Raw genomic sequence first — 25,476 nt, 5'->3', positions numbered from 1 at the left:
GGACCTCGGCAAGTCACTTCATCTCTCAGTTTCCCCATCTGTGTTTTTTTGCAATTATTATTTTCCTTCCTCAAAAGGTACTGAGGTGTAATTCACTAGTTTTGGTAAAATACTTTGCAATTGTCAGCTGGAAAGAGCTACATGGGGAAATTAAAGCCAAAAATCTGTACTGATATTAGTTTCAAGCTAAGGTTACATGAAACATCTTTATGAAATAACTTTTTTCTCTTTAAATTAAACCTGGACTTTAAACCGTATCTTTTTAAATGTGCTGGTCACCCCACCTCAATTCTTGCTGTGCTGCAGTGGTATCCAAGGTGTCTTCCAGCTCAGTCTTCAGTGCCTCCAGCTCCTCACTTAGGTCTCTCTTCTGCTTTTCAGCCTTGTTGCGTGATGCCTTCTCAGATTCAAGGTCCTCCTGGAGTTCTGCAATCTGAGCTTGCAACTCTCGTATTAGTTTCAGTGCATTGTTCTTCTGAACTGCTTCTTCATCACCTCTGTTAAAGATGGACACAGGATAAGGAATGGGCAAGAATAAGATCTGATATTAAAGATGGAATAAGACTTATTCACTACCAGTTCTCATAATGGAATTTGAGTTAATGGAACAGAAACAGATTTTACTTAAAACATCAACAATCAAAATGCACCTTTAAACAAACATGTACATTTTTAGTGTATTGAAACTAGCACCTCAGTTATTAAGAGAGATACTTAGGGATGTTGGGAATTAAAGTTGTCTTACTTCCAGTCTTCCAATTCTCTAACGCCTATATTAAATTCTCCCCAAAATTCATATCTCATCAGTATACTAATCATGAGTCATGAAAACTGACATGTCTTTTGCAGTTGTGTCTCTATTGCACACTATATTTTTTAATAGTGTGACTAAGTTGTGGATTTTTGGTAAGAAACCTAAGTATAGCAGCAAGATTATTTTAAAATAGTGACCAGAGTGGGGAGAGCCAGCACAGAGCTGATTTTAAAGGCCCAACAGCCAGGAAGGTGAAAGAGCAGTTCCATTACCAGCAATTCTGCCACATGTAATATCACAGGCAACTGAATGGAAAATTGGCAGAGTTGCCCAAGTAGATCAATTGTTTTAAAAACAGATTGTTTTACACCAAACAATCAGTTAAACAAAGTAACCGTAGTACATTTTGGTGCTGCCAAACCCATATCAATAACCAGAAATTAAATTTAAAACATAGTCAGCCACCCCCAAACCAAGGTTTATTAACATCACACACACATACACCATACTCCCAACCCAATTTCTTACTGTGCAGAATTTTATGTGGTTGGTGTCAGAGAGAAAATGCAAATTCTTGAATATTTCTTGAGGAATGGCAAAGCCACTGACTGACTTATGATTAAGTGGTCTTGCGCTCTTGATGCTGAATTGTAATATGCCAACTGCAGTCCTTTTAAAGTGAAGTGGGTTGTGAAGTTAAAGGCTCTTTTGCAGAGTAATCCTAACGTACAAATGCAAAACCTTTCTTTTTACTACAAACTGCAAAAAGGAACATACTAATAAGGCCAGATTCTCATTTATGCCAAAGCTCCTTTACGCTACTCTACGCTACTCTGGCAGTCTAGAGGTGCCTTGGGGTACGTTTACACAGTGCTTCATGGCAGTGCTCCTGTCAGCCCAGGCTGACAGACATGGGGTTGCGGGGCTCACGCTACCGCTCTAAGAATAGCTGTGTAGACAGCTCTTTGAAGTTGCAGCTTGGGCCAGAGCTCCAGCTCTCAGGCTCACCCCCCGAGCAGCAACTTTAAAGAGCTGTCTACACAACTATTTTTAGAGCAGTAGTGCGAGCCCTGCAACCCCATGTCTGGGCTGGAGGGCTCGCTGCTGCAGGCTGTGTAGACAGACATACCCTTTGTGTAAATAAGAACCTGTCTCTCAGCCTTAAATACCTTCCTGGCTTTGCAGTCAGTCTGTAATACATAAGCAACTTACTCAGCTAGGAAACCTCAGCAGTCTCAAAATAAAAAGCAGCAATTCGTGCTATACTAGTTTCCCCTACTTCCAACTCTAATCAGTATAATCTTGAAAATGGATTAAAAGATAAATCTGAAATAAAATCCCATTGATTTTATCTATGCACAAACCCTACCAGTCTCTGACCTGGCAAGAGCAGCCTGCAGCTCTTCTTCTTTCTTGGCTAGTTGGATCTTTAGCTCTTCAATCTGGGCTTGCAGCTCAGCTATTTGGTCCTGAAGATCTGTTGTTTCTCCGTCAAGTTTTCTTTTAGCTTTTTCCAGTTCTTGACGGGTCTTCTCTTCCTTTTTCAAACGCTCTTTAGAAGGATGAGAAGATACTCAATACAACTCTTTCAGTACATTGTATAAAAAGATGGCAAAAAGCCTGCAGATAGCAATTTTATTGGTTGTGGACAACTGAATGATAAACTACTAATTCTTTTAATATCAGTAGGGGGATCATTTTAATCCTCTTTTCCTGAAAGTCTGCTTTGCATAACTAGGTTAAGACAGTAGAGCACCTGGGTTTCTCCCTTTTCTCTGAAACTATTAGATGGAAGGATTTTGGTGCCTCTCCATTTCCAGTTTCATTCCTTCTTGGTTAGCAGCGTCTGTCAAGCTTTCAGGCAAGTACGATTAAAATTTGTCCTTTTGCAATATCTACAACAGACTGTCTGGTCTCTAATGGCAGTACTCCAGGAAACACTTTAAGGGACAAAAGAGGACATGTACCCCACAGCCCTAGTAATCAGTCACCTGTTGGGGGTGGGGAGGAGAGAAAGATTTTCTCCCTTTTTCGTATTTCCAGAGAAAGCTCCCTGCTGGAAGTACTACTCCAAAGACAGAAGCCAAAGCCTGCATCAGCCAAAGCCTGCGTGTCTAGCCTATATTTACTTAAGTGAATGTATGGAGAGTATGTACACAGGGCTTATCCACTGTTGATGCTTCTTCCCTCTCTACTGACAATATGGGGATTGTGGTGGGCTTTGATTATAGCTAGTCAAGAGATTTCTACTATTCTGTATGCTTCCTGAATGCAAGCTTTGATCCATTTTCCAATGGCATATCCAGATGTTTTAAGGTCCTTTGAATACAATGAATAGGGTGTACATCCCAAGTGGCTCTGTTCTTGACAGGTAGTATTTCAAAGCCCTTCTGAAGTCTAACTTATGCCACAGCTTTTCTTTCCCAGCCTGCAGTTTGAGGACAGAAACAGAGAAGGGCTAGGATTTAAATGGAAGGGCAAACGGACTGAGTTTCTTTCTCAAAGTCATAACAAAAGGACAACCTTGCCCTGATGGAAAACCAGGAACAGGGTCAGATGCAAGACGACTGCAATTTCCCCAGCCCTGCTGGAAAAGGTGATCAACAAAATGCATCTAAGATCCAGAAAATGAAGGTCAACTGATGACAGGGGGCCAAAAGATGGGTTGTGTTGCTTTTGGAAGACTAGGCCAAAGCTCTGCTGGAGAATGATGCTGCTTTAAGAAATTTGAGGTAGTTTTCACAAGCACCTATGTCACTTGGGAGCCCAGTCAATGAGACACTTGAAAATTTTACTGCAGAAACTAGCAGAGCTGATGCCATTATCCTCCCATCCACAAACACCCTTAAAGCAGTGAGGAACGAGGTTTGGACCATTAAGGAATTGTGAGCCAACCTAGATTTTCTCCAAGAGGAGTTAACTATGATATTTGCTCTTCTAGTTGAGATCTTGTCCTGAACCATGCTGTGAAAATTGAACAAACCCAGTAATAGGCAAAGAAGGTGCTTTTGCAAAAGTGCAATGTAGTCTATGCTACTTTAAAGGAGATACCCCTCCAGTTCTTACAGTGTTCTGTCACAAACCAGGCAGAGAGAGTTTGGATGTGTTGAGGCATGGTGTACCACTGAACCCTGTTAGAGAAGATCTGGCATACAGGCAGGTTAAGTCAGTCCCCCTAGGACAAGATGTCTGCATACCAGGCCCTCTGAAGCCAGGGGAACTTGTAAGTAAGGTGGGACTCCCACCATATGGTGGTCATCATGGGCTGGAGCTTCCTGCTTTGGGTACTTGCTGCAGAACTGGTAATGCTGCTTTTCTGTGGCACAGACAATTCCCCAGTTGGGATACCACACAAACTAGTGTCAGGTGGGAATACTCCTCTCTTTCAGGAATTATTTCTCATGGGGCATTTGGATTTGCTGAGCCACCAGCTTGCAGGTTCACACCCTGTCTGATGTGCAAGGCTCTCAAGACAAAGTCCTCCTGTTCAGACGGGCAGAGAAGAAAAGTTTAGGAGCTTGGGTACCTCCTGGTTGGTTTCAATACATGAACTCAAACGTCTTGATAAGGTTTGTCATTACCTTGCAGAAGGCTACTCTGACAGCATTTGCGAGAAGTGCCTTTCCTTGGACACTCCCTGAACTAACTTGTGTGGAATTCTCACAATGGAATACGGGTCTTCTCCCAGAGGGCCTCAAGGGGAGCCTTTCAAAAAGGCACAAATAAAAGTCTGAAATTCTCCCGTTCCACACCTCCCTGGTCCCAGAGTGCCATTCTGCCTGCAGAAGCAGATGGTAGCAGGATAACATTGATCCAGGACTAATAAAGACTGCTTTTCGAGATGTTAGGTGAAACTGTAGGATCAGATTGAGCATTTGAAGGCTCTCCAATGAAGACGACTCTACCTTGCTTGATGTTGGTCTATGAATCCAGATGAGTAGCACTTGCACTGGTCAAAGGCTCTCTTTCTCATGACTGACTACCAGGCCTCAAAGTCTCAGGTGCTGCCCCCAAGTCACTACCAAGACATCTTATTACTTTGTCCTGCTGCAGAAAGGTGAGCTGCACTGAGGTAATTTCCCCCCTTCCCTCCCCCCCCCAATAAATGCTTCACTTTTGCCTACTAAGGGGAGCCCTCTGGCGAGACACAGAATTTCACAGAGACTGTTTTTTCTTGGGGCAGGGCATGACTGAACCCACATGAAGGGACAGATGCCCTATGTCAGTAAAGCCATTTGATAGTTTGTATAATTTTCCAGGCAGCCTTGAGAAGACAGGTTTACTATCAGGAGATGAGCAAGCAGTCTCTATGATCTTTCTGCAGTGAAGTGTGAAACAAGGAGGGATCTCCCCCAGGAATAACGGAAGATCATTGAAGTTCAAAAATCCTCAGGAAATAGTGAACTTCATTGATGGAAGGCATTTCTGGTAAGAATCCCAATCCTGCTAGAACACCAATTTAGCAGTTTCTAAAGGACAACATTCTGGTTCCAAGTCAGAGGAAATATTTCACTTCCAGAAAGTTATGGAACAACAAAAGGAAGCAGTAGAGCCAAGGGCGGATCTGGCAATTACCTGAATCACAGAGTTTTATTTCCTGGGGAGGGGGTGATTGCTATGGCAAGTTGTTACCTTGAAGTGACAGACGCAGAGTAATATGAAGCCTCTGGAGACAGCTTCAGAAATATCTTAGAAGGGGTCTTGAGTTATCTTCCTGGAAGCCCAGGCATATTGGTTAATTCACTTGAGTATCTCAGGAGATGGGACAGGGTTCAGAAAGACTGAAAAATCCCTTCCCTTACAGAGCTCAAAGTCCTTATCCCTCTCATCCTATGCCAATCTTCTCTGGATGACAGCTCTCTCCTTATACTGCTGCCAGCTGAGTGGGTTGGTTCCATCAGACCCTCCTCCACCCCATTGTCTGGCCCAATGACAGAGGCCTGAAGAGGTCACAGCAGGAGTAGAATGTACTGAGTGCAGCAGCTTACAAACCTCTGTGGCAAGAAGCATAGTGACTAGGGATTTTCTACTTAGAAAAAGTTCTCAGGCTCTGATTTCATGCTTTACTGCATTCAGAATAGGGTCTTGGGTGTCCTCAAGTCACTTTCCTGCAGCTGACTTCTTGAGAAGCAAGACTCAGACTAAGGAGTCCTCCCTGGAGGACACCAAAGTCCTTAAACCAAATTGTTCATTGGTTTAGTGGTTTAGATGGGAAGGAGAACTCCAAGGTCTGTGCTACAAGATGACTCAATCATTATATTAAAAATAATGGAAATGGACTCGGGCTGAAGTGTTTAAGTGACACCCATTTTGTGATTAGGGAACCTAAATGAGTCATCTGAATTATATGAGCCTTCTTAAATCGTCTGCAGTATTGCTCTAATAAATATAAACTATAGGCTATTTATACTGAAGCTATTTGAGAGGAAATAATTATACTTTCCTTGGGCAAGGAGGGCAAGAGTGCGTACTGCATATCAACTTTAGCTTTCCATTTTAAAAAAATGGTCCTCGCAGTGCCCCGTAAGATCCACCAGTTTGTTGAGGCAAATCAGCAATGGCCAAAGATGATTTACTCAGACGTTTAAACAAGCATTCTTTTCTAGTGAGTAACTAGTCCACTTATGTCCATTCTAAGGCCTCTGAGTATCTCAAAACTGATACAAAAGTCAGCTGCTACCCATATTTGCTTCCATTTTTGCTCAACTGGAGAAGATTCAAATGTTTCAATTCTTCCATAAATCAAGTCAGTTGTAAAATATGAAGCAAAACTGCCCATAGAACAGAAGATGAGAAATTATTTCAAAATTAGGGGGCAGAGAGCAACACAGACTTTAAATATTGCACAACATTAAGTGTCAAGTCGGAGTTGCACAATAACCAGACATTATACAAAATGGCTTCTGGCTGTAAAAATCAACTCAAGGAGATTACACAAAGTTTACTTAGCAAGTGGCTGCTTAGAAAACATTTTATGGTATTTCTTATAAAAACATAAGATATGAAACAAGTGTTAAGAGCAGAAAGGGAACCATTTTAGATAAACAGAGCATCGAGCATCAAGACAAGCAAAAGTTATTTAGAATTAGTTATTCATGAATGATTTCTGCTGGCCAAAACAACAAATATAGTTAGCCTATAACATTACTAGGGCTGTCAATTAATCGCAGTTAACTCCTGCGATTAACTCAAAAAATAAATCACGATTAATGGCAATTTTAATCACACTGTTAAACAACAGAATACCAACTGAAATGTATTAAATATTTTGGAAGTTTTTCTACATATTCGTATATATTGTAGTCTGTGTTGTAACTGAAATCAAAGTGTGTATTTTTGATTACAAATATTTGCACTAAAAATGATAAACAAAAGAAATAGTATTTTTCAATTCACCTCATACAAGTACTGTAGTGCAATCTCTGTCATGAAAGTGCAATTTACAAACGTAGATTTTTTTGTTACATAACTGCGCTCCAAAATAAAATGTAAAACTTCAGAGCCTACAAGTCCACTCAGTCCTACTTCTTGTTCAGCCAGTTGCTAAGACAAACAAGTGTGTTTACATTTACAAGAGATAATGCTACCCTCTTATTTACAATGTCACCAGAAAGTGAGAACAGGCATTTGCATGGCACTTTTGTAGCTGGCATTGCAAGGTATTTACGGTCCAGATATGCTAAACATTTGTATGCCCCTTCATGCTTCGGCTATCATTCCAGAGGACATGCTTCCATGCTGATGATGCTCGATAAAAAAATAATGTGTTAATTAAATTTGTGACAGAACTCCTTGGAAAGAATTGTATGTCCCCTGCTGTTTTACATGCATTCATCCATATATTTCATGTTATAGCAGTCTCGGATGATGACCCAGCATGTGTTCATTTTAAGAACACTTTCACTGCAGATTTCACAAAACGCAAAAGGTACCAATGTGAGATTTCTAAAGATAGCTACAGCACTTGACCCAAGGTTTAAGAATCTGAAGTGCCTTCCCAAATCTGAGAGGGACAAGGTGTGGAAAATGCTTTCAGAAGTCTTAAAAGAGCAACACTCCAATGCAGAAAATACAGAACCCGAACCACCAAAAAGAAAAATCAACCTTCTGCTGATGGCATCTGACTCAGATGATTAAAATGAACATGCGTCGGCCCGCACTGCTTTGGATGGTTATCAAGCAGAACCCATCATCAGCATGGACGCATGTCCCCTGAAATGGTAACTGAAGCATGAAGGGACATACAAATCTTTAGTGCATCTGGCTCGTAAATATCTTGCGATGCCAGCTACAACAGTGCCATGTAAACGCCTGTTCTCACTTTCTGGTGACATTGTAAACAAGAAGCGGGCAGCAGTGTTTCCTGCAAATGTAAGCAAACTTGTTTGTCTGAGTGATTGGCTGAACAAGAAGTAGGACTGAGTAGACTTGCAGGCTCTACAATTTTACATTGTTTTATTTTTGAATGCAGGTTTTTTTTGCACATGATTCTACATTTGTAAGTTCAACCTTCGTGATAAAGAGATTGCACTACAGTACTTGTATTAGGTGAATTGAAAAGTACTATTTATTTTGTTTTTTTACAGTGCAAATACTTGTAATCAAAAATAAAGTGAGCACTGTACACTTTGTATTCTGTGTTGTAACTGAAATCAATATATTTGAAAATGTAAAAAAAAAATCAAAAAATATTTAGATAAATGGTATTCTATTATTGTTTAACAGTGCGATTAATTGCGATTAATTTTTTTAATCACTTGACAGCCCTAAACATTATTTTAGAAAACTGTCATCTGAATGTTTTTATCATATGAAATTGCAATTACCATCTGGAAAAGGCAAGCATCATTTTAAAAAGATGCATCTAGCGCCTTGAATTTTTAAAGAAGTGTTTGTAAATTAAATGGGTTTCCAAAAGTGAGGAACTAATAGCAAAAACCAGCAATAGGTTAGTGTGGCCATATGATACACTAAAATTGGTGTGGCCAAATGCTATGCCAAAATAGAAGAAGTCTGATGCAAGTGGAACATGTAGCTAAAGAAGCATGGACAATAAATAGCAGCTACCGAGGTATCCAAGCCCTCACAAAAGATGCACATTTTGGGGCATCTCCAACATATTTGTCATACTTGAGACTAGTGAACATAGCACCTCCATTTTACAAATACTAATCTTATGAATGATCAAGTTATACAAACCATTGTTTTTTCAGTGGGAAACACAAAACCCTTAAGAAAGTGGTGTTGATGAAGAACAAGTCAACATTCATTCACATTCCAAAGCCTTCAATACACTGGAAATCAATTTGCAGCGGTTTGAAAGACAAGAAGAGAAAGATGCAGTGTATCCACTCTAATTTTGAGATGTTCAATTTTATGAACTTTTTTATTTTATGAATGCCTCAATCCCTAATTAGTTCATAAAACAGAGGTTCTACTGTACTCACATTTACTTTAAGTGACCTATTTATTACTTTTTATCGGACATGCCAAGTTGTTAGAAGGCATATTCAAAAAGATCTCCAACCTTCCAAATCTGTGATCATCATTTCCTGTTTGTTCTTGAGTTTGGCCAAGTTTTTGGCCTTTTCTTCTTCTTCAGCCAGCTGAGAGGTGCACTCAGCAATTCTATCCTCCGTTAGTTTCTTTTCCTAGTTGATAAAAAGAGTGACTGTTAGAGTATATAAAATGCCCCGAGGCACCAATAGAGTGTGACTCTAGGAATTCTGTATAGAAATCTTATACCTTAGTACAAGCTTTATTTCAACTGGCTGCAAGTTAGCATTACTGCTCAGTTTGACTAGTTGCCAAATAACGAAAGCCCTCATTTAACAGTGACTGGTGATTTGGGATGCCACGCCTGAGATATAATTTTTAGATAGTGCCTGCTCAACACTTTTCCGAAAGTGCTGAGAACAAACCACTTGAAAGTGGAGCCCCCATAAAGGTGCCTCAAGTTGGGTACTCAAAAATTGGGGCACTCCAAATCCTTAGCCATTGTCGACAATTTAGGCCTAAGAATATATATTGTATTTGCTATTGAGCACTGCATGAGAGTAAGTGTGATAAATACTCCCAAAGATTCTTACTAAAAACTTTGCATTTTATATTTAGTCTGTAGGAAGCAGCTCAGGCCTGCCCCCCCAATAAGATCACAATACAAGGATAGTCTTGGAAGGATTGAGAATACATTGAAAAACATGTTGACACTACCAGAAAGCCTGAAGTGTCCATTGAAAGCTGCCACCTCCCACATTTTCTTCTAACATGAGAGGTTTTACTTACATCATATACAGGTTTCTCACCTTCAAAAATTTGGAATTTTGGTCCTCTAGAAGTAGGATCTCTTCTTCCATCTTCTTGATTTTAGCTTCAGCAGTTACCTTTTCAAGCTGCAACTTCTGTCGAGCTCCTTCTTCCTCATCAAGTTGCTCTTCTAGGTCCTAAGAAAGAAAGCACAATTGCACCATGTTTTCCATATTTCCCATCTGCTTCAAGTCAACAGAAGCACAACGTTCCTCGCTATTTCTGAAGAGGCCCCCTTGCTTTCCAGAGTAAAGTGCTAACAATGAAAAGTGGCTTCAATTGTAGGAGCCTTAACCTAGTATAAGGCAACTTTATACTAGATAGTCATGATCGGATACACTACGTAAGTGCAAAATTGTGCTTATAAATCTCAATTATATGATAAGTCAGGAAGTTCAAGTGTATGCTTTCCAAAGCAGCTAACACAGCCATGTTGCACACATTTTGTACTGCTGTATGGTATATTAACTTTAACAGATGCACACTCAGTGGGGCAGAGTATATGGCTCCCAGAAGGAATGCAAGCCACTTGGTCTGTGAAATGGCACTGTTTTTTTCACATTTAATTTCCTTTTACGGCCCCCATCATATTAGGCTTTATTTATATCAAAGCTCCCCCAGAGAGCACTGCACACAAGCAAGCGTGTAAAGCTCGACACTGCTCATATGTGGGGAACAGCAGAAATGCCACTTCACAGACATTTAAATCTAAGTGTGGAAGGGATGGTTAAAAAGATATAGGAGGATGAGGAGAGGGATGCAGCGAAAGGAGCTTACTGGACCTCACAAAGGATCTAGGTCCCTAAGAGGGTTTCTGAGACTGGTAAAGCCATCTAGATATACATGTAAGTGCGCTGATATTAACAGCACTTTTCAACACTTCAGTTGCAGCCATGGTAACATCATACTATTTTCCATTCATTTACAGTTGTTTCCCAATCAGTTTCTCCCACAAAACTTGGAAGACCACCTGAGTTCTTAAGGAAGAATGTGGAAGATTTTTAAGAGCACTTCCTGGCTTTCAGATGGCTGCGTGTTCCTTTACACCCGAGACTTTTTTGAAACTCTCCCCCAACTCAAGTCTGAAATAGAAGACCTAACCCACATCAAGATGCAGCCATGAGAGTGCAAAAGAAAATCTGAGCAACCTGGAGTGGACGAAATAGTCTTTGCACGCTTTGGTAAGACGTAGTGAATGGATTTCTCTATGGTCACGAACAAGCATGAAACATTTCACTTCCATCTCTGAGGAAATCACATGGATCTTAGTTCCCACAAGGAAGCACCTAGGCCCTGTGCAGTATATTCCCAATCCCCACCCCACTTCAAACGGTTTTAAAGCTCCCTCAAGAGCCATGCTGCCATCAACTCTCTACCTGCACTCGGTGCAATTCCCAAGAAAGCCTTTTTATTATGAGTCTGCATACATATACTCAGGGAAAATCCATGCTTTTTTCAAGAAGGATGATGTTGCAAACATTACCTACTCCTTTCTCCATCTTTTCACCAAGTACTCATACTCATGAAGACCACAGAATTTGTGCAAGATGCTAGGATATTGCTTTTCACTCCTCCTACCTTTACCCCAAAGGAGCGATTGTCTCCACTCCTTTCATTCCTTCCAGGCAAAGTTGCTGGAGAGGACAATATAGCTCTCATTATTTAGCATTCTGATCATATGTCCTTCCAATTGCAGCGTACTGAGAGGAATACCTGAATATGTGCCTGCATCTTTTTCTTTTCATTTTGCAAGCCTTGGTTCCTTTCCTCTTCCTCCTCAACCCTGGATTCCAGATCATGCAGAATTTCTTCTAACTCTTGTTTTTTGGCGGCCAGACGGGCTCTCATCTCCTCAGCTTCAGCAAACAGCTCTGTCTCTGCCTGCAGCTGCTCCGCAAGAATGTTCTTTTCTTCTACTATCTGCAAATATTACAGAACAGTGAACCCTCAAGCTTCTCTACTGCTACGTTGCCAAAAAGCCTCACATGAGATTATAGACATGATAATTACAGAAGTTGAAAACGAATATGTACCCTTTTCCAATAAGTCACAGAAGTTAAAAGCATAAGACCTATTCTTTATCTGGTCCACCTTCTGTCTCACAGCACTAGACTGTCTCCTAGAGGGTATTTTCTAAAGCTTTGTCCAGTTTTTAGTTATTCATGTAATGAGCTTCCCACTACACTTCCCCTGAGGAGACTACATCTGGTCTACCAGGAAGAAATGGTCTAACTAAGATAGTCTGACTAACCTATTTTACTTTACTCTTAATTTCAACTCATTACTTTTAGTTATTCCCTCCTACATCATCTTAAACAATTGCTCTCCTTCCTTGGCATTTACATCCTTTCAATACTTTTAGACAGTTTGACTTAAATCTCTGTTTAGCCAAATTATCCACATTTAGTCCTTTTGACAGTTTCTGCAATCAGTCTGTCTAGACTCTTGTCATTTGTTGCTCCTCTGAATTTCTTCTCATTTTTCCAAAACACTGTGCAGTTTTTTTTCTACTTTCTTTTTACACTGTATTCACCACCTTAGTACGCGTTCCTTATTTTGGGCACTTCAGCGTCATGGGCGATGTCTTAGGCCCATACGAAGAGGAACTATCACCTTCCTCTTCTATGATAGGATTCATCTGCTTAGGCCACCCAAATTCTCTTTTGCATTTTTTGCTACTGTATCAAAGAGCAAGCTCAAGTCTAATCTGATGTCCACTATTTCCACTGGCTCTCTTGGAATTACTGCTGTTATCTGATTTTGGATTATTTCCCCTAGATTGAAATTCATTTTATTTCCTGCTCTGTAGATTCCGCAATATTAACTCCTGTCTTCACCGATCAATAACCAATTAAGATTTTAAAATGACTGGACCAAACACCAATCACTATGACCTCATACAACATTTCTGCTCAATATGACACACTTACATTCATCATTACTCTGATCCAGTTTCAGTTAGAAACAACCACAAAAAAAATAAACATCACATAAATCTGTTTCCTCACACGGGTGCTACAGAAAGTTTCCTGGCCTGAAAATTACACTTAAAGTGTTATTAACACCCTTTTTTTTTTTCCGTGTTAAAAAAAAAAAAAAAAAAGGGGTGTCAAAATACCTTCCCCTCTGTTCTGAAGAAAGATGATTTGTCAGGTTTGGATCCATAGGTAAATGAGTGAAATCAACAAGTGGTCTCGTCTCACATAGTAGAGTTAATCACTTGCTGTATAATGCCCTCTGTCCACATATGTCAAAGGGAGTTCTTCACACGAGAATCTAGGGTCAGTACCTGGCCATTAGAGACTGATCTTTAGCACAACAAACCTGTTGATGTTTCCTCTCCATCTCCTCAAGTTCTGCCTCCACTTTTGTCTGTTTTTCCTTCACCTTCAGCAGCTCCTCATCCTTGGCCTGAAGTTCTTCTTCCTGTCGAGTAACCTGCAGAAGAGGCTTCACCTGCAATGGAATTAGAAAGTGAGTTGTGTGTATGGAGGAAAACGTGAAGCATAGTGTGCTACTTGCTTAACACAAGTTAAAGAAAGTGACAGAAAACAGCCAACCTTTGTGAAGACTCTCCACCACTGCCAGTGCCTTAGTTTTAGATATGCTGCACAATTCCTCTGCAGGACTTTTAATGCACTTAACTGCTGCTGTTTTTTTGCAAAGGCCCTAAAGGCAGAAACACAAAACATTTTCCACACTCAGTAAGGCCAAGCATAAAGTATATTTGTAGTTGTAGTCGTTAGGTGATCCACTCTGGAACACTTTTAAACCACAACAGGCTGACTAACCCGATTTATGGGCAACAGAACTCTAAAGTGATCATTCCTCATCTAAGGCTCAAGCTAATACCTGAGTTCAGCATTCACATTACAAAGAGCCTTTGAGATAGGCTGACCCTCTGTGCTAAAAGTCCCACAAACGGCCTCAAAGACTGAACTCTCCCTTGAATCCTAGAGGTGGCCCTCCAGGTTAGGTTTGAGACATATTGGTGGGGCAGGAGAGTTTTTGCTGTCCCTACCCATGCTATTAATAAAAATAATTGCATTTTAAAGCCATCAATACATCACCAACCAAGCAATAATTAAGACATTCAATGGTAATGAAAATAAAATTACAATTTCATGCTAATTGCATAACCAACTTAGGGCTGGGCATTTGACTGGTCCAAAAATAAACTGGTCAACTGACCAAATATTCGTCAAATATTTTAAAACGCTAATATATTAGAACAGTAACAGAAAGGAGTAAGACACTATGGTCTCCAGTAGGCTTAGCTTTAGCTAGATAAAAATGTACCTGAGTTATTTCAACTCAAAAATGTGAAACAATTAAATGAAATTCTTAAAAAAAAAAAAAAAAAAAAAAAAAGAATGGCACCACATTGCAGTAAAAAAAGGTAGGCTGCCACCTCTGTCAGGACATTCTTGCGGGACTATATAACTATGGTAAGTCGCATGATCTTCAGTAAGTGTCAGTTTAGGCTTGCAAGCTTGTCAATAGACATTATCTGACCTGTTAATTGACCAGCTTGTCAAACCTAAACCAACTATTACTAAAGATCGTACAATTTACCATGAACACACTTCTTTGGGTTAAGCCAAGTCTTCTTATAAGAAAGCATGTATTAGAACTTTAAAAGGATTAAGTTTAGACTTTAGATGGCCACTTAAGTTACCCATTCACTCACTTTCTGGCCAGGTATCCTCTGCAGACGGCTTGGAAGAAGATAATGATGTCTGTGATCTTCAGATCCCGTTCTTCTTCTAAATGTGCCAAGACACCAGCTCGGAAAAAAATCTTGCTCTGCCCAATTCTGTACAAGTTGGGGTCCAGCTCCAATGCTCTGATCTAAGTGGGAGGGAAATCAATTATTTAAAAAAAGTGCACAAAACAATGTACTTTAGATGTAAATCATTTAACATTTGCACCCAAAATATTACTAAATGCTTACCATTCGTTCACAAGCCTGCTTGCCATCCATAAACCCCTTAGGGATTGCATTAGGAGTAAGGATCTCATACCTGTAAGTCAAATAAAGAACAAACCATTGGACCCAGTAATGAATTGCCGCCAGCACAACCATACTAGCAAACTGGCATTGATTTTCTCTATTTCTAAACTGTAAGTCTGAGACTTTTCACACAAAAAAGGGAGGTGAATGAACTGGCAGCCTCAATGTTTTCACCAGCAGCATTCAACAAGAAGTGAACCATCACCACCATGCGCACACACTGGAGATGAGATACTGTTTGGAGGAGGAAAGGTTAATGTCCAGAAGCCAACTCAAGGACATTTGGCATTTTAGACATTTAGGTACTTTATTCCTATACCTGTGAATACCCAAAAAGTGTTTCAGAACTGACACACAAATACATTAAGAAGAGAGGTCTGGGAAGTCTTTCCCTACACATTAAACAAAAGTGTGTTTGAAGTACTGCTTTTTGGAAGAAAGACCAAAATAGGCTGTTTACCCTGGGAAGCGCTGAATATCCAAACCCACTGGGGGAGGGGGTGGGGACCGACTTCAAAAAGAGCTTCTCCAGAAAGTGTTTCAAATGGCCCATTAGGAAATATTTTTTTACACCATTGAAAAAGGAAGATACACCAAGGGCAAGATTTTCAAAAAATGTGTTAAACTTTTAAAGCTTTATTTATTTATTTTTTTAAAAAAGAAGTTCCATTTTCAAAAGTAGCTTAGGCACCAAAATGCCCACGTCACTTTTGAAAAATAGGACTCTAGCACTTTACAATTTTGTCACAAAAGGACAAGATGTACTATTGCTAGCATTCCAGTTACTCTGTTGCTAAAATATAATCAGTATATTCAGTAGGCTTTTCTTAATAACACCTACTTAAAGTAAAGAGCCTTTGCACTCACACACAGCTGTGCTTAACAGCACCAGGCAAAGTCACAAAAATGTGACCAACCCATGTTCACCTTCCTACTCTAAAAATCAAGAAAAAGAGCAAAGAAAACATTTTCCTCCATGAGACCTGAATGACACTACTCTGGCTACTTTAAATATAAACAACATCTAAAGAAGTTTCAGGAAAAACAGTGTCTTTGCTGTTATTTTTGAAAGTCTGGAATCTTAGGTGCCTGTGTGGAGAATGGTTTGGAACCACGTGGGAAGAGACAGGAGATGGCAAAAGAAAGATGACAGGTGTTGGAAAGGGAAAATAAGAAGTATCACAAACACCCTCGCCTCAACACTTCAGCCTCAAACCACCTCCAGATCTCTTAAAAACAACAAAACCCACCCCACCACAAACCCTTGTGTAAGTTAAAAACAGTTTTAACCGGGGGGGGGGGGCACTGTAAAAACCCAAGCTGTCCATACTGGTACCTCTGTCTGAATTCCTGGAACACTATCCTGTTTGGAAAGCCTTGTCGACAAATCCTTATTCCTTCCAGGACACCATTACAGCGAAGCTGATCTAAAACCAGGTGTGGATCCAGTTTTCCAGCCTGGACAAGGAGACAAAGAATACCTTTATACTCTGAACTCCCACGAAGGAAAGACAGTTATTATAATTTTTCATGACTTCACCTATGTTCCATGTACACATGGAACAGAAGAGATATTCTGCCTTAAATACTCTCCCTATTTTGAAAGGAGGAATACAGCAAGCATCATTTATGAGGTCTCCATTCAGAACACAGACAATGATTTTTAGTGCAAAAATTGCTAAGAGTACAACACTGGTGTTCAACCCATACCCTCTTCTCGTGGTTTGGAATGATGCAGCGAACAAAGTTGGGATTAGTGTTTCGGAGAGTTGCCATCAGTTTGGTGAGAGATTCCTTGTACAGTTGGCCAACAGTACGAAACATGCCCTTCTTGGTCTTGTATGCAGAGCCAAAAGCAGTCTCTGTCATACCAGTGACTTGATCCAGGCCCACAATACGGTCCACTGGGAATGACACGAAAATAAAATTAAGCAGATCTTAATATTAGTCAGATATAAAAATATGCAGTACACAGGAGTGACAGTGCAGCAGCAAAAGCTTTGTGGAACAAAATGGTAGAAGATGCTATCAGTAGACAAGGCAGTCACAGCATACGTTTGGGACACTGTGCAGAAGCAGTGGAATTGAAAGCCACAACTTATATGGCAGAATACTGTAGCTTTGACAACTATGTACAAAAACATCCAGCTCTTTATTTTGAAGTTCTATATGCACCAATAAAGCCATTGTCTCTATTTTAAGTGAACTCTTGACTGATGAGCAAAAGAGAATTACTTGGAAACTGCAAGTTATGAATGATGTGAAAAAAAGCTTATAAATAAGGCAAAATAATTCGAGGCTGAAAATTTTAAACTTTGAACTGCACAAACTCTGCACATCTTCTTAAATTAGAATAATCACATATGTTCTATACAGCTTAATACAATTAAATAAAAGCCCTGATGTATCCTGGAGACTAATTGAAAAGACGTTTCCTTTTAGCTCCTCTATAGATGGTAATGCTTTCAGTGAAAGAAAGGGGAGATAAATATGCTGGAGTTTTGCAAGGCCTTAATTATTTTAACAGTTTTTTATGTCAAACTGCACAGATTTCCTCAGCCAAAAATGCAATAGGTTTAAAGTATAAGAACTGCACAACAAAATTGCATAAAGGTGTCCCAAAGCCGCAATAAAGCATCAGAAGAGAGACTTCAGAAGAGAAAAAAATATCAAAAATATTCAGTAACTTAAATTTCTACTAGGTATCTCTACAGCTTTTTCTTCATGACGCGTAAGTCTAAATGCAACTCAAAAGCCAAATTTCCAAAGTGAACCAACTCCAGACACCCTTTCTAATCTTTTATTTCTCATCCAAAAAGGCAGCTCAATACCTTGATGCTGGGAGCTGGCATTTCTTGTTATTGAACTCTTATACAGTGTGCACTGGTAATTCATCAGTTCCAAGCTAACCAGCTAGAAACAAGTAGTTATACTTACGTTAAAACCTACAAAGTCTATTTTTAAATAGATTCATTCAAACAAAACAATGCTTTAAGAATTGGTTCTGGCTACTTATTTCATAAACAATATTTCATAAATGGCAATGTTTTATATTTCAAATTGGAACCAGCTTCTCATTTTCATAATTCATACATTCCAAGGTCAGAAGGGAACACTGTGATCATCTAGTTTGACTTCCTGTATATCACAGGCCACAGAACTTACCCAAAATAATTTATAGAGCTGAAATTTTAGAAAAGCATCCAATCTTGAATTTAAAAAATTGCCAGTGTTAGAGAATCCACCATGCCCTCTGGTAAACTGTTCCAATGGTTAGTTACTTTGTTAAAAATTTATAACTTTTTCCAGTCTGAATTTGTCTATCTTCAACTTCCAGACATTGGATCACGTTATGTGTCTGTCTGATAGACTGAAGAGCCCAATATCAAATATTTATTCCCCATGCAGTACTTGTAGATCAAGTCACCCCTTACTCATCTCTTTGCTAAGCTAAATACAGAGATGTCCTTGAGTCTATCACTCGCTCTAAGGCAGGTTTTCTAATTCTTTAGTCATTCTTGTCGTTCCTCTCTGAACCCTTCACAATTCAAGAAGGATGTTGATAAATTGGAGACACCAGAACTGGACAAAGTATTCCAGCAGCAGTTGCAACAGTGCAAAATACAAAGGTAAAATAATCTCTCTACTCTTATTTATGCATCCCAAGATTGCATTAGCCTTTTTGGCCACACTGCGAGCTTATGTTCAGCTGATTATCCTAGTAAGCAGTGACTCTGAAAAAGGTTTGGGGATCATGGTGGATAGAGTCCCCCATCCTGCAAGTATGATTTACATCATTCTATTGCTGAAGTTGAGATTAGAATCTGAATGTATATGGCGTAATGAGTTTGGACAGTATGGTCACCCTTTAGTAGGTGTAGCTTAGTGACAAGTGAACAAAATAAGTGGAAATTAGAGCCCAAATCGTACAATACTAAATCACATGCTTAATTTTAAGCAGCACAATAGTTCCACTAGAGTCAATGGGACTACTCCTATACATGAGCTAATGTGTTTATAGGCTCATGTCCTAAAGGTTTAACTGAAAGCAAAATGCAAATCTAAACCAGAAGTGGGATTTAAAGAGATCTTTAGCCATGCTACACAGTATGCAATAAACCAGCAGTTTGTAAAATATTAGAAAGATGCTGTTGTCTGTTTGCACACAGTAACAACTAAACACACACAAACTTGCATTTTACATCTCCATGATAACAGAAACATTAAATTGTGTGGGTATAACCCAAGTTAGACATCTAGTTATATCTGAAAACTACAAAAATAAAAAACCTGTTCATTTTTTTTTTTTAAACACACAAAGGTAAATGACAATGTCAGCTTTTCCTTAAAGGTAGCCAGTGAAATACAGTGGTAACTTAAAAACCTTTCAGCTGCCTTGGATAACTGTACAACATAACTTCAGTACTTATTTTAGGAAATTAATAGGAATACTGCTAGTTTACAGAAGTATAGGGAATACTGCAAGTAATGAGAAGTAATGTAAAGCAATACCTAAGTTTAAGGGTGCCAATTATAAATTATTGTTGTGGGGTTTTTTTGTTGTTGGGTTTTTTGGTTTGTTTTTTAAACTTTCACAAACTCTTGGGGGGGGGGTGAAGTAGAATTTAAGTGTTCTGGATGAACTTTCAAATAACGACAAACTGCAAATATCCATTCAACTCCTCACCAAAAAAATCAAGGGAGAGTTAGTAGAAACAGCAAACATTAGAGAGCTCTTAAGTGAAAGCAAGTTTACAGGAGTTTGAAATGAACCACTGTCCAACTGCATTTGTACCATTTAAAATGTTCACAAGTCAAATTACTTTTTTTTTAAAGCACATAAGTGTTAAAAGGCTTTAGTATTTTTCTTAAAGTTGGAATGTGAACAAAGATGAGAATCCTGAAAAGCCTACAAGCGATTTCAAATACCTGTAGCTATCAGAGTATTGTTTCTATTGGAGAAGCAATTTGGCATCTCAAAATAGAAGTAGGAAGCAGTAATAAACCTTTTAATCTGCAATGCTTTAAGTGCAGTGCATAAAATATAAGATGCTATATGTATGCAGTAGCAATTGAATAGGTATGCACTCAAAGTCACTTGCCTTGTGGAAATATCTAAATTTAGCATGAAATGAACGGTTCGTGCAAGCCTATAAGCAAAAATGGTTTTCCTGTAGGTACAATCCTGCCTATGATTTTATATACATTCACCTGGTGCATCATGAAGACCAGTAATATTGTCATAGAAAGATGCTCTCTGAATATTCTGAATCTCTAAGATAGAGAAACAGCAAAAACAGAAAGACAGAAGAGCAGATACACAAGACACTTCAGTTAGTACACAGAACACATTTTAACAATCGCAAGCAAACTTTAAATTGTGCTACAAAAGCAATTAGACCACACATATTCCATGCACATTTCAGTAATCCTTAGAATCAAGTTTTGAGGATTAAACCCTGACGTCTTTTTAGGGGAAGTGGATTTACTTGAAAGGAAAAAGGGTTTTGTTTTTTTTAGAAGACAGATTTCAGAGTAATATACTTCATAAAACTCTCTGTAGCTGAATCACAAATTAAGTGTTCTTCATCCTATACATCAAATGGAAAACTCAATATTAAGCGTATTGCTCAGGTGTCTTCTGTATCATAAAACAGACATTGGTTTGCTCCCAAATATGAAAATGTAGCGTAATACACTCTGGGAGGGAGGCGGGACACGCGGGGGAAATCAAAACCACAGTTCTTGCAAAGTGGTTAACTGTGCTTTTTAAATTATTTTAGTGGGAGTTGTGAAAGAAATGTTAGCTGATGTGCAGATAATTAGCTAAATAGCAATGCCAAGTCCATGGGAATAATACTGCTTACAATGTTTTAATATGCTAATTAATTGTAATTTGCTTGAAAGAGATACAGACCTATTGCACACCATTATACACATGAAGCCCAATAAGATGTGTTTTCATGAAAATAGCATTGTTAAGCAGCAGCACCACCAGAAGTGACATCACCTGCCGCTCTTTATAGCAAGCCTGAAACTGACTAACTCCAAAGACTTTCAGCTAGGCACAATAGTCAATACATGGCAATGAGTTGAAAAAGCAGCTAAATTAAGAGATGGTACATGTGCAAGGGACTGAATTCAGGGTCTAGGGAACAAACCAGCTCCCTCTGCTTATATTTTGGCTGTTTAATCGGAACTAGCCTATTGGGATTAAGCTGCTATTATTTTCAACTATGGACCAGGAAAGAGTGTAAACAAAAAACTAATCCAAACAAGATTACATCTCAGATTATGATGAAATCTGCATTTAGACACAGTATATTCTCTTACCATCCTTCCAAAGCTCTGCAACAAATTTGTCAGAAGACTGATGCAAAAGGGTAGCCACATTGTCATTCAGAGGGTCCATGTTCTTCATCAGCCACTCATCTGCTTTGTAGTCTACCTGTAAAGAAGCAAGCAAAAAGGTACATGCGGTGAGTTACTGGGATACTGCTATCTTGGGTTTTGTTTTCTGTTTTAACTAGTGTTTTCAAAAAGCTTTCCCCCCCCCAGAAAAACATCCTTTAAACAGTGTTCTCTGAATTTTTCTCTTCTATTCTTTCAAGAAAGTGTTAAAGCCTTTTTTTTCCCTTTCCTATTGATGTTTATGTGGCTGAGAGTTTGTGCTAACAAAGGAGAAACAGACTAAGTACTATCAAATGCAGTTTTAAACTTTAAATTTCACAAAAAAGAAAGTGTTGCTTCTCCACACCCCCCATTTTATTCATCTTATTTGCTGGCTAGAGAGACATGGTGGGGGAGGTAGTATCTTTCACTGGACCAACTTCTGCTGATGAGAGCGCCAAGCTTTGCTGCTTCTAACAATGATAGGTAAAACATTTTCAAAAGTTATTTTCAAGCAGAAGCTTTACTGTGGAAATGTCAAAACAACATGTAAAATAAGAAGATTCTAACTAATGCAGCTAAATTACGAAGTCGAGTAAATTAAGGATCTGTTGCAAATAATTGATACTTTTAGATTTGGATGACTACTGCAATTAGACAAACTGTTATTTAACAATAGTGAAAATAAACAAAGCTTCTATTTTGATAGTCTTGCAGAATACTGTGGGGTGATATTAGAAGTACAGCTCAGCAGTTGAATACGAAAGCTTTCCACAATTAATATTTCAAGCCCAGAATTTCAGAAATATTTACTTTATAATGGTAGCTAAGTGCCTAGACACCTTTAAAAATTTGGGCATCAGCTCAAAGAGATATCAGTCTCCTACAAAGGACTTAATACCTCAAAGATTTTGCCAACCATGAGGATGACAGGTACAAATTCAGTGCTCTTAAGCTTTTCATAGTGCGTATACTCCATTTTAATAAAGAGATTGTTTTGTTGTCCACCCCATCGCATTTGTGATCACTTAACATCAATGTGGGTAAACTACAAAAACGGACATTGAAAAGTACTTTGCAGTTATGTTAGAACACACAACTGCATCTAGAAACAAAGAACAGTCAGCACCCATGTGAGCAGCCAGCTCTCAGAAGAGCACACAACACAGGTTGGAAACCTCTGGTCTAACTCACAGTTAGACAGCAAGTGAAGTTAACAGGAACCAGTAGGCTGTGCGGAGAACAGAAATACTATTTTGTGAACCATTTTGAGGTTTTTGTTTTGATTTGGAATGGAACCTGAAAGTTTTGAAATTATCTGAAAAATATGAAAAAATATTTAGATCAAAATGTTCTGACAAAAATGTAAAGGTTTTAACTTTTTATTGTATACGTTATAATATAAAATAAAAAAGTTTCAAAACAAAAAGTCCTTTAAAAAGGGAAAAAACAAAAAAAATCCCCAACAGTGCTGAAACAGGACTTTGACAATGTCAGACTTTTCCCCTCTTCCTTTCCTCCAAAATGAAATTTTGCTGAAATGGACAGGATTTCACAAAGTGTTTCAGTTTGGTGGAACTGCATGACAAAACATTTCCCAAGTTTTTCTAAGCAGCTCCAACTGCCACAAAAATTTGCACAACACAATGCCAGTATCACAGAAGTGACCAATCCAGTCCAAATTGGATTGCTCTTCTCCATAAGGCAAGAGGACAACTCCTCACAGCAAGAAATATTGTACTGCCTCCTGCCACAAAGGCAGACGCTACATTATTCCAGTTTTCTCTATTTACATTTGTTTTCTTTATCATACTGGCCCTCCTGCTGTGAAGTATCAGTAAAATGTCAGTGCTCAGACACACCAGCACCATTCAGTTGTGGGAACTGTGAAAAAGTGACAGGCGTCAATATTTCTAAGTTACCAATTTGAAATTTCACTTTATATTCTGATAAGATAGGATATATGTTTGTTTAGCTATACAAGGTAACAGCCAAGTACTGCAGTTTTAATGGGTATGGAAATGCATTAATTTTTTTAAAATTTTGTTTTGTGGCACAATTCTCTTAGAAGGGAATTTTTAAAATGAAGCAGAGTGAGAAGACAGGGTATCTGATCCTATGTCAAACTTAGGCCCACTTCCTGGGACATTTACTAGTCCGTGATTTTTTTTTTTTTTTTTAAAGAGTGTTATTTAAACTTCCTTGTCAACATGAGCAGGGAGTTTCCTGTGCAAATACGAATGTACAATCCATCCAGAGGTTGATCATAGTTACTGTGTGCACCATATATATGAGAGTAACCATAAAAACACCTGAATTACTGGTCATGGTAATGGGGGGGAGGGGGAGGAAAGAAGAGAAGAGTCGAGAGCATCATTTACATAAGAGGAATGCTTTCATTTAGCCCTAGGAGCCCAAATCCAGTAGAAGCACGAATTCCAGAACAGTTAAGTCTAAACAGAAAAATTCAATGGCACTGGTTCAAGTCTGGACCACGGCGGGTCCAGTAAGTAACACATCTGGACAAAAAAAAGCCACTTCCTGATGAACTGTCCACATCACGACTGGGCCAGTTAGCAGTCTCAGCAGGGGAAGCAAAGATGGAATGACTAATGATGACTGAAATACATTCTTAGCCCTAAAAGGATTCTTCCAAAAGATATACTCCTATCGAAGGAACAAGGTGGAGGAAGCTGGTGCTGGTACTGCCACTGCTCTGCTGAACTTATTCTAAAACAGAGGACTGATTTCAAGAGCTGTCAAATCTGAAACCTTTTAAGAGTGCTAATTTTAATAATTAAATTCTTTTCATCAGAAACCCTGAAAAAAATCCACCTACTATGCAATCAGCTTTACTACAAATGGAAATAATGCAATCATAAGTCGTTTCTGAACCAAAAACTTTTTTTATTCTATTATTTGGAAAGCTTAAATCTCTTCAAATAAGTCTGTTTAACATCTTCTTACAGTTCTGCCATTGTAGATTCTGATCCAGCAATAGGGATTTCAATAAAGCTTTCTCAAATATCTTTTTAACAAAAAGAACTAAACTGTTCCTATGTCTCAGTTCGCATGCACATAGCTGAATAATATCGCTAAAACTTTAGCAGATTTTGCTAAAACTAGTCTATTTACAACACAATAGTACAAGTTGTTCAACATACAACCCATACCTTCCCTGCATAATGAATAATGCAGAAGTCAGCCTTGTCCTTTAGCTGCCGTGGTTTTTGGAATTTGGAGTGGGTTCCTTGTTCTTGGACCAATTTTTCCACAAATGTCTTGTCAGTAGCTTTAGGGAACCAACATTCTTCATCCAGCAAAGCCAGTACACCAGGTGGGTTTGCCTAATAAAATAAACGGTGCATTTAAACAAGAATTTTCTCAATATATAGTTTCATATTTTTTTAATTAAGTCCTTTTAAAAATCTTATACACCAACCCATCACACTCCAGGGGAAAAAACAAAAAACAAAAAACAAAAAAACATGTTTCTGGAGGGAAAGTGTGAAGTTTGAGATTTCATTTGCTCACGTCCCATTTTATTTAAATACACTTCACCAATGACAAACATAAGAGAGCCTGTAATGAGTTTGAGGAAGTTCATTCCATTTTAGACCATGTACCTGTACTGTATATCCTGAAAAACATCCTCAGTTCTACAGTAATTTCATACTTTTTTGGGTACAACAGTAGAGTTACAAAACTCAAATGCTTGTCAATAAAACCCTTACGTGAGCTGCAAAGTTCTACCTAGCTATCTAAGGATTTTATACATTCCCCCCCTTAGCACAGTATCTGAATACCTCACAATGTTTAGCGTATTTATCCTCAACATCCATATGAGGCAGGGAAAAACTATTATTTTCATTTTACAGGTGGGGATTGGTTTGAGGGCATCAGTTATCTTTTCCAGAGGAAACAGATTCCTACATACAAGTCTTAGAAAAAAAAAAAAACTAACAGTAGAGGAACTGATTTATAAAGATTTACACTTTAAAACAATTAATTG

The 25,476-nt window shown here is 38.7% G+C and overlaps 1 protein-coding gene across 4 annotated transcripts in view; it reads right to left on the bottom strand.

Annotated features, from left to right (window-relative positions):
• MYH10 (myosin heavy chain 10) overlaps positions 1-25,476 on the bottom strand; it is a 154,090-nt gene that overhangs the window by 21,800 nt on the left and 106,814 nt on the right. For 3 of the 4 annotated variants that reach the window (XM_024215617.1, XM_024215618.1, XM_024215619.1), the window contains 13 exons: positions 24,638-24,811; positions 21,408-21,522; positions 16,785-16,978; positions 16,411-16,532; positions 15,015-15,084; positions 14,751-14,911; positions 13,621-13,729; positions 13,385-13,516; positions 11,774-11,980; positions 10,060-10,197; positions 9,282-9,405; positions 2,135-2,306; positions 285-497 (listed from right to left, as the gene is read on the bottom strand). In XM_024215617.1, coding sequence (XP_024071385.1) covers positions 285-497; positions 2,135-2,306; positions 9,282-9,405; positions 10,060-10,197; positions 11,774-11,980; positions 13,385-13,516; positions 13,621-13,729; positions 14,751-14,911; positions 15,015-15,084; positions 16,411-16,532; positions 16,785-16,978; positions 21,408-21,522; positions 24,638-24,811 — 1,931 coding nt within the window. Of the gene's footprint in view, positions 1-284; positions 498-2,134; positions 2,307-9,281; positions 9,406-10,059; positions 10,198-11,773; positions 11,981-13,384; positions 13,517-13,620; positions 13,730-14,750; positions 14,912-15,014; positions 15,085-16,410; positions 16,533-16,784; positions 16,979-20,285; positions 20,349-21,407; positions 21,523-24,637; positions 24,812-25,476 lie in introns of all 4 variants that reach the window. The other variant, XM_024215616.1, reaches the window with a different exon arrangement.

Source organism: Terrapene carolina, unplaced genomic scaffold, assembly GCF_002925995.2.
Source record: "Terrapene carolina triunguis isolate 2854851 unplaced genomic scaffold, T_m_triunguis-2.0 Scaffold192, whole genome shotgun sequence".
In the NCBI taxonomy this organism is placed as follows: Eukaryota; Metazoa; Chordata; order Testudines; family Emydidae; genus Terrapene; species Terrapene triunguis.
The sequence above is the reverse complement of the archived record's forward strand: the minus strand, read 5'-3'. Positions and strand labels throughout refer to the sequence as shown.